We start from the raw sequence: 9,481 nt of genomic DNA on the forward strand, positions 1-9,481 counted from the left end.
TTTCTTTCACTGCATTTATTCATTCAATCATTTGTTTCTATCAGTGTGAATGTATGGATGCTTTACACGTTGTGTTATAATCCATTACTGCTTATTTATTTTGTTGCTTAAATTGTTCCAGCTTTGGCTATTGGAGCTCTTCCAGTTAGCTCCTATGTCCCTTTGACATACCCCTGCCACCTCCATCACTATGATTTTTATCTTTTTTTTTATGCTTTCTCAAGGCATCACAAGATGATTCAGGCTTCTCTTATATATTTCCTGCTCCAGACATAGATTCAACTTCTAGTTCCTTTTATTGGAGAATGGCATTAGAAACCAAGATCTGAGCCATGCTAGGTAAAAAGCCGCTGTCATTTTTAAATCATCCCATTACTAGGGATATACCCAAAGGATTATAAGTCATGTTGCTATAAAGACACATGCACACGTATGTTTATTGTGGCACTATTCACAATAGTAAAGACTTGGAATCAACCCAAATGTCCATCAGTGATAGACTGGATTAAGAAAATGTGGCACATATACACCATGGAATACTATGCAGCCATAAAAAAGGATGAGTTCGTGTCCTTTGTAGGGACATGGATGCAGCTGGAAACCATCATTCTCAGCAAACTATCACAAGAACAGAAAACCAAATACTGCATGTTCACACTCATAGGTGGGAATTGAACAATGAGAGCACCTGGACACAGGAATGGGAACATCACACACCGGGTCCTATTCTGGGGAGGGGGGAGAGATAGCATTAGGAGATATACCTAATGTAAATGACGAGTTAATGGGTACAGCACACCAACATGGCACATGTATACATATGTAACAAACCTGCACGTTGTGCACACGTGCCCTAGAACTTAAAGTATAATAAAAAAAAAATTTTTTTTAAATAGCAAAAGAAAAACAAATCATTTCTCCTCACTCTGTCCTACATGATGTATTTGCTATTAGATTGAAGGATACCGTATTCATATTGTTGATCTCAAACTTGGTTCTTTAAAGAAAATCACAGTTTAATTTTGGAATTACTTGATTTTAATACTCTTTATTCTACTTTATATTTAAAGACTATGATATTTATTTTTCCTTTTTGGCATATTTTGTTCTTTCTTTTTCTTGCTAAAGGAATTAGAAGTTTAGAGAATGAGGTTCCTAAGGAAAGGAAGGGTGGATTACTTCTCTCCAGGCTCAGCTAGGAGGGGCAGCCTAGTAATTCAACTAGAAATGGCAGGGTATATCTAAGCCTAGGAGGAGTTTAATATCTACTGTTCTTATTCAACCTTTGTTTAAAAATAATTCTGTGATGACCACAGACATATAAGGAACTGGCTGTAGAATGAAGAGGCTGCAACAAAGGAAGAAGAAAATGACACATGAATACCATTATCAAACCAAATAACCACCTTGTATTTTTATGATGTACTCTATACATGAAGGAAGCTGGTTTTCAATGCCAGGAGTCGCTCTTTCATAGACTCGGTGTCAAGCATGCATTCTATCCAAGATCAAGACTTTAAGTGGTTTTTACAACCACATGTATATCCTATAGTAGCCTACAGTTACCAAATTCTCATGCTGCTAGCATTGAGACCACCTCCAAAATTACATAAAGAGAAATTCTAATTAATACATAAATGCATGCCCCCTAGCAATTTGAATAGGTGAGGTTACAATAAATGCTAAAGGGTGATTTCCTTGCACACAACACACACACACACGCACACACACACAGAACAATAACATACTACATCTTTTGATTGCTCTTCCTTCTCTATACTTCCCCTTTTAATTCCTGGACACCAATTCCTCTCGCCCCAACTTAAAAACTCTGAATAACGCTACAGAGCCTCAAACAGAATCTATATAACCACTGACGAATCACAGCCCTAAGGTGACTCAGGAAGACCAAGGCTCACGTAGGGCTACTAGAGTCCTACGGTCTACTAGAGCCATGAGTTTCTACTGATATTGGAAAACAGTTCTGACTTCTGGTCACTTAACACTGCTAAATTGATACCCAGACAAAAAAAAAAAATGTTGGCATCTATTAGCTAGATGCTTTTGGAGCTAACTAAGCCAGTCAGAGATGGGCTGGCTTCTGATTGTCCTTCAATCAGAAAGTAGCTGAAGGTTACTCTCTCTATGTACCGCTTTGCCTTTTCTAAAGGATGTGGGTTGGGATTCAAAAGACATGGTCTTCAGTCAATACAGACATTGTAGACAGCAAACACAAATCAATAGAAAAAAATAACTTTTTTATTTACAAAAAAATCCAAATATTGGATGCTGTAAACAAAATTCACAATCTGTTCCCTCTAGCACTGATTCAAACACGTCAGTTTTTAGTCCATTTTCCATCAACTCCTTTTCTGCCTGTGACGCAGCCTATAGTCAAAATATTCCAAAAGAGTGACCCAAGGTGTAGCTTGCTGCAACAGAACGCCTCAGAGCAGGCAATGATTGTAGAGAGGTTGGAGGGAGAGACAGCCAGCAGGCAGAGCCTCCTCCGTTCTGTAAGACTTTGCAGCAAGTCTCGTTAACTTGACATCTTCCAACTTTGTACTTTACCATTTGCTTTGTTAGAAAGCCATTATTTTAACAAAATATAGCAGAGATTCTTTCTTAGCACTGAAAATGCTATGCTAAAAGAAATTTTAAAGAAAGATTATATTCAAATAGATGCTATATATGAAATTACTTTTTTTGGCTTTTTGGTTTCATCTAACACACTTCATCTTGAACAACAAAAAAAGCTTATGTTTGAACTGACAGCTTTCAACATAATACATTTCATTTACAAAATAGTTCACAATATTTATTTAACAAGCATTGCATTGAAAACAACGTTATGCACAGTGAAGCAACCAACAATAAGCAAACAGAAAGGGGTGGTAAAAACAGTACGTTCACTTTTCATTTCCTTCCTTGGCTTGGATTACAGATATTCTTCCATCCTCGCATTTTTGGAGCTATATTATTAGTCCATCCAATACCAAAGTGAGCAGATACTCGATCCCATTACTGGAAGGGAAATGTCCATCTTGCTGTAGGAGTTCTTGAGGCAGCTGGATTTACTGCAAATTAAGTAAACTTTTTAAAAACGGCATTGTCACAGGCTAAGTGTTCTCTGACATGCCAGGCTGGACAGGTGAGAAGAGCCTCCAAAAGATAAAACTTCTTCCTGGTTTAAAGAAACAGCACACTAGGCCAGATAAACACAAAAGCAAACAAATCACAGGTGCTAATAGGGAGTCGGGCGCTGTTCTTTCCTCTGACCTATACGCACGGCTCTCTCTCACCAGACATTCAAATTTTTAGGCCACACATCCACAAAGAGAGACATATATTTCACTGTGTGTTCAACTACATATGCACAAGACTATAGTACACATAAAATAGAAATAAATTATGTAAGTCTTAACGTAAATGCTGGAAGTTGTCTTGAGTACAGCCTGTTCTATATGAATAGGTGCCAGGTGCTGGCACTTTCAACTAAGCTACCAACCCTGAAGTAAGCAAGAAAAGAACATAAATATTTGAGAAAAGAAATCAAAGTGTATTTCAAATAAGGCTCTTCCATACAAAAATCTGTGTTATAAATTAACAGCAGGTTATTGTTATGGCAGAGCCAGAGACCTCCAGACTCTCTAAAATAGTAAACGACTCATTTGTCAAGAGTTAGGGTGAGAAAGCAGATTACCAGCTGCTCCTGTGTTCACAAGTGCTCCCCTAGCTTGCTTTTAGAAAACTCTGAAACAACTAAGCAGGTGGAGCTCTGGTTTCTGATAGGTGAGTGCCAGGCTTAATCTGCAAACTGAACAGTATTTCCTGGGAAGTTGCAATTAATTTTTCAAACCCAGGGTTCGAGTGAGGGAGATTGAGCCAAGATGGTAGTAGGAGGAGTTCCTTAGAAAACTGAGTGGCAGTGCAGGGGCTGTTGCAGCTCTGACAGAATTCACAGGGAAGCTGCTACAGCAAACCCATCAGGTTCCCATTAAGGCTTCAAAAAAGATGCACAAAAGGCAGTCCAGATGGATTAACCTGGATTAACCTAGCACTAAGCATCTGAGGATCCCTAGATAAACAAACAAACAAATTATACTGCCAACAGGAGGATACTTTTTTCTCCCGTGGTCTCTCTTTAACTGATGATGAAAATCTTCTGATTGGGTCTTCGAGGAATTATCACAGCAAGCAGTCATCCACTAAGGTTGTGGAGATTATGTGGTTGTTTCACTACACAAAGGGAAGGTTCTTATGTGTTAGTTTTGTTTTGTTTTTAACAAATGCATTTTCAGAGACCAGTGTCTAGAGGATCTACTGGCTAGCAGAAAGGGTGGTTTTAGGATTAACTGTCATTGAACTGAAATAGTAATGCCAGTTCATTTCACAAAAGTATAACTGGTATTTTTGTAAGAAAGAAAATAAAGTTGGATTTGATTTAATGGAAAGTGATTTAAAGTACAGTACTAAATATTTAAATGCAGTGTGACAACCAGATCAAAGATGTTTCATACTGACATGATTTATAAAATGTTATATATAATATATATCTCATATATAAATTTTAAGCAATTGTGCAAATATTCTTTAAAAAGGGTCATTTCACATTACTAAATTCTAGTGGTCCAGAAATGCAGAATGCATTCATTAAAATTCATTTAAACATTAGCAAGTAGTGTTCAGATCACCAGAAATTCTTTTTAGCAGTCAGGGATTTAAGTAGCCTATTACTGATCCATGATCCACTAGATTAAACATCATGGAGGAATGCAATTATATTTTTAAAATAAATGGGTTCAAACTGTCAAAATGGCAGTTCAATATAAAAAAGAGTGCTCTGCCCAATATTCTCCCATTTGAGGAATTCTATGGTTCACCAAAGAAAAAAAAAAAAAAGAAAAAACATCCCACTAAAACTCTATAATTTCTGCTCTTCCTATGAAATATATTACTTGGTTCCCTCTTTCATTTAATTTTTTTAGATGTGGATGTAATTCATCATTGCAATATGCCCACGTCTCATGTTATCCTGTTGAAAACATAAAAACACATAGTATTTAAACATTTCCTATTTGAGACATTCTAGATCATAGTCAATCTACTGTGTATATATACATATAAAATGTATATATATACACACACATACAATTTATACACACATATACATGTACCTATGATAGTATCAGATCAACAAATGTTAACTTTATACAAGTATTTGCAAGAAAAAATAGGGCATTTTCTCCACCATTCACAAGCTTATATGTTATTTTCTTCTTGAGGCAGTCCCTGATAAAATAAAATAATCATTAAACCATAAAATAATTTTGCCACTTCAAATTTTCGGAAGGCAACAGGCACTTTGATGTATACTGGTGTGTAACAAATATAATATCTCTTCATATATTCTACTATATCTCTTCTAATTGGGTATTTTTATCTGTTAAATCTTTGGTCCTTGAGCACTTTCTTTGCTACAGCTGTTTTTGCTTGCATTTTTACATTTTAAAAATGCGAACTATGCACGCAGCTGGAATTAATGGACTGTGTCATCATAAGTTCTGCTGATTGTTATGAGAACTGCACCAACCTACTACTGTTCATTCGGAGCAAGCCGTTTGTTAGCAAAACAAGATCATTCCACAGAAAGCACTTGCTACAAGCCTCAGACAGTAATCCCAACGTTGGAGTTCCCCTTTTTCCTGTATTGTTACTATTAATATCTGAACTCCTGAACTGATTCACAAGTTGGAGTGAGACCTTTTTTCCTCTGTATTTTCCCTTTTATGAATTCCATCTTAAAAGAAACTTTCCACTTTTTTTTTTTTTTTCCTATGGCAAAGCTATGGGAGCAGATACAGCAAACCCATATTGTCATCAAACATTTTTCTTCCCTTGTTATATGAGGAGAACCTGGTTGGTTTTACTGACAGGTCTCTCTTTTTTTGCAAGATAGAATCCAATTGGGTAGGAGAATAAGGGGAGGACTAGGGAAAAGGATCCTTTCAAGATCATGCTCCCACATCTATTAAAAGATACATAAGCTTTGCCAGACTTAAAACCAGGAGCATATCATCATTGCACAAAACACATCCCTAATAAGGGCTAGATCACTCTTTTTTTTTTTCTTTCTTTTTTTTTTTTTTTTTCCTCTACTGTCTTGTCTGAAATGGCTTCCCCATAGGACATTTTTAAATGATTCTTAATTGCAGGGTAGCCAAGTGGAGTAGGTCTGTTGCTGGCACGTGAATACTGGCTGAACCTGTGCAATGTAGTAATTGCTAAAGTTGGCATCTGCTACATAGGGGGCTGGCTGGTAATAGCAAGTGACATTAGCCACATTAGGAATGACATTTTGGTCAGCTAACACTCGGATAGCCAGCATGGTGATAAGGTTTAAAGTCTGTCTTCTTTCATGTCCCATCAGGCACACCGTGCTCTCATTCACCACTCCATGAAGGGTCATGAGATATTCATACTTGCGGTCTTCCAATCCCACAAAGTGGTTCTGCAAATAGGACTCCAGTTTTCTCTGCTGCTCTCCAATGTCTGAGAAGTCGATGAAAAACCTGGAACACATATACCTCTGAAGGGTCTTGATCTCATCAGAGGCGGGCCTAAAGCCCCTCACCAAGAGGTTGCAGTACTTAAGTAGGCCTCCCCCTCGGATTTCCTCTGGGTTCCTGGTGGCAATTATCTTGTTACAAAGGTGATCAAAGGCTTCCTGGAAATCGCCATAGACGCTCTCCCCAATTATTGTGGGGTGAAATGTCTCAGTCATTGGGTTCTCTGAACATTCGTAAAAGAGCAGAAGAGAGTCTAATTTGATTTGAAAAGAATCTACACTGAATTCAAACTGCCTCCGGAGGGAATCCACAAATTTCAGTTCCACATTTTTGCCACTGTTGTTTGACAGGGATATAAGACTCCATCGGTCAGAGTCATTGCACACTTTAACCATTTTCTGCACATAAGCTTCCTACAATTTAAAAGATAAAACAAAATGAGCAAACCTAGAAAATAATAAATAAATAAATAATAAATAAATAAATAAATACATCCTCTTCACAGCTGAGAATTATTTTGCTCTTTCCCTTTTGTTTTGTGAAGTTTCAGCCAAACACTACCTACAGTCTTAAACGTTCTTCTGAAAATAGAAAAAAAAAAAAAAAAATACTTTTAACGAGTAGTTTTACTGTCTGGGAAAGGGACTAGAGGTAATAGTTTGAGGCTTTTGGCAGACGTAACACAGTAGTAAGAGGTTCTGTTGTCATGTCTGACTTTTTAAGTGTTACTTTTTGAAAATGGTCTAATAGGCACAATATTCACACAGATCCAAACAACATTGAAAAGACTCGGAAGGGCATTCAGCGGTAGGTTAGTCAGCTTCACCCTTGTTTCAAGCCACCCAATTCCTCTCCTCTCCGCCTGCGGCAATCAATGTTATCAGTATCTTGTGTCCCTCCAGGGGCACTCTGCAGTTACAATCAAATATATAAACTAAATTATGACATTCTGGGACCCTGCCTCCTCAGACAATTTTAACTAATCATAAAAAACCCGTCTTGAACTAAAGTGGAGGGTGGGGAGGGGGTGCCACTATACCCTTAACATATGAACCAGCACGGAGAACCACCAGATAGACCTTTAACACGGAGTCAACTGAATGCCGCTGTGAAATCTATTCACCTTTTCCAGTACAAGAAAAAACTCATTGACTCACTTCTGCTTCAGGCTGTCATTTTCCCAAAGACTAGATCATACAATGTCTCAAAAAATTATTTACATTATTTCATTCTGCCAAGTATCAGAATCTACTCTGGACAAGACTCCAACAGGGAAAGCCAAGAGTTAAAATATAAGGAGAAAGAAGAGAAGGGAGGGCAGGGGAGACCTGGGAGAAGAGTTGCAGCGCCAAAGCATCAAGTAAACGGAAACACACAACACCGTCCACGCACGTCAGTTTACTCATTTTAAAAATCAAAAATCAAAGAAATACGCGCGCCCAAACTCGTGATGGCCACAGATTCATGGCATGTAACCGACGCCCCTCTGCCCGCTCCCCATAACACCCGGTCCAGTCTGGGTCAGGGCCCAAGTGCATCTCGGGTGGTGTTACCTTGAGCGTGAGTGGTGTGATCTTCTCTTTGTTCACCCCCTCGGGTAAGAAGTCCAACAGGCAGTCCAGCACGACGTCCTTCACAGTCTGAAACTCCCCTTCCCCGCGCAGGTCGGCGCAGAAGATGAGGTCCAGGTCCTTGTAGCCCAGGCCGCTGTCCTGGTGCAGGACGTGGCTGGCGGCCGAGCCGTTGAGGCGCACGTCGCGGACGCCGATGCGCTTCTCGGCCAGGCGCCGCCGCACCACCTTCACGATCAGGCTCGGTTGCAGCTCGAGCGTGGGGAAGTTGCCGCGCCCGTGGATCGGAATGGTCTCGCTCAGGATGCCGTCCAGCCGCTGCACTTGCTCCCAGTTCAGCACATTGCAGTGCGCCGTGGGGCTTTCGCAATAGTCCAAGCAGTGCCCACCGAAGCTGCCGCCGCCGCCGAAGTCGCTGCCGCCGAAGTCGCTGCCGCCGAAGTCGCCGCCGCCGAAGTCGCCGCCTAGGGGGATGTAGGGGCCGCAGGCCAGCTCGTCCTCGGCCATGGCAAAGTACCCTTCGCCCTCCGCCATGTAGTGCCCGCCGAGCGCCACTTGGCCCTGGTCAGTCCTAAAAGGAAAGGGAAAGGAGCGCGGTGAGGACGCGCGGCGGCGGAGGGCAGAGGCCAACCAGGAAAAGAGCGCCCCCTCCCCCGATAGTTCCCTGGCCCCGGGCCTCCTCGGAGACTCTACCTCCCCCGGCCCTTACAGTCCCCAGCCGCGCACCGCCCCCCGCAGAGCAGCCCCGCACCAAAAGTATCTCTGATGCATCTGGAAAGCGCAAGCGAGAGTCCCGTCTGTGTCACCTGGAGGCGGCCGCCCCTTCTAGGAGCGAAGCGAGCGAGAGAGAAACCGCGAGGCGGCAACACTTCCAGGAGCTGCGAGTGCGCTCCGACAGCGACTAGCGACTTCGTCTTTCCCAGACCCCTGCCGCCTGCGCTCACCACTCCCTCCCCGCGCCCCCTCCCGCGCCGCTGCCACCCCAGCTGCGGTGGTCCTGAAGGTGGCGGCTCTTGCTGCCACACACGCTCGTGTCTCTGGAGCTTTAGCAGTTGTGCGGGGAAAATGTCTTCAGTACTTTTTTTATACTGGGCTTCTCTGCGCTTCCGGGGCCCGGAGCGGCACGCTCGCCACACCCTCCTCATCTGCATAGGGCACCGCCCCCTGCCCGCCCCCTCCCGCAGGGCACGCAGCGGACTAGCCCAGCAGCTGGTGCTGGACGACGGCCGGTGAGCGCTAGGCGCTGGGCTGTATGTGCTGATACTGTGCGCGCCGGTAGATTCGTATATTTATACATACATTTATGCACGCCCCCTCCCACAAATCTCTTTTCATTTTCCC

The 9,481-nt window shown here is 41.8% G+C and overlaps 1 protein-coding gene across 2 annotated transcripts; it reads right to left on the minus strand.

The window, feature by feature from the left end:
- Positions 1-2,237: 2,237 nt before the first annotated feature.
- Positions 2,238-9,234, minus strand: TENT5A (terminal nucleotidyltransferase 5A). 2 transcript variants are annotated; one of them, XM_003897840.5, is made up of 3 exons: positions 8,947-9,234; positions 8,123-8,711; positions 2,238-6,982 (listed from the first exon to the last, which is right to left on the minus strand). In XM_003897840.5, the coding sequence occupies exons 2-3, from the start codon at positions 8,672-8,674 to the stop codon at positions 6,206-6,208; spliced, it is 1,329 nt and encodes a 442-aa protein (XP_003897889.2). In that variant the 5' UTR covers positions 8,675-8,711; positions 8,947-9,234; the 3' UTR covers positions 2,238-6,205. The 2 variants fall into 2 exon arrangements, with proteins under 2 accessions (XP_003897889.2, XP_003897891.2); XM_003897842.5 differs by having other exon boundaries at positions 8,892-9,225.
- Between the last annotated feature and the right edge of the window lie 247 nt (positions 9,235-9,481).

Source organism: Papio anubis, chromosome 6, assembly GCF_008728515.1.
Source record: "Papio anubis isolate 15944 chromosome 6, Panubis1.0, whole genome shotgun sequence".
Taxonomy (NCBI): domain Eukaryota; kingdom Metazoa; phylum Chordata; class Mammalia; order Primates; family Cercopithecidae; genus Papio; species Papio anubis.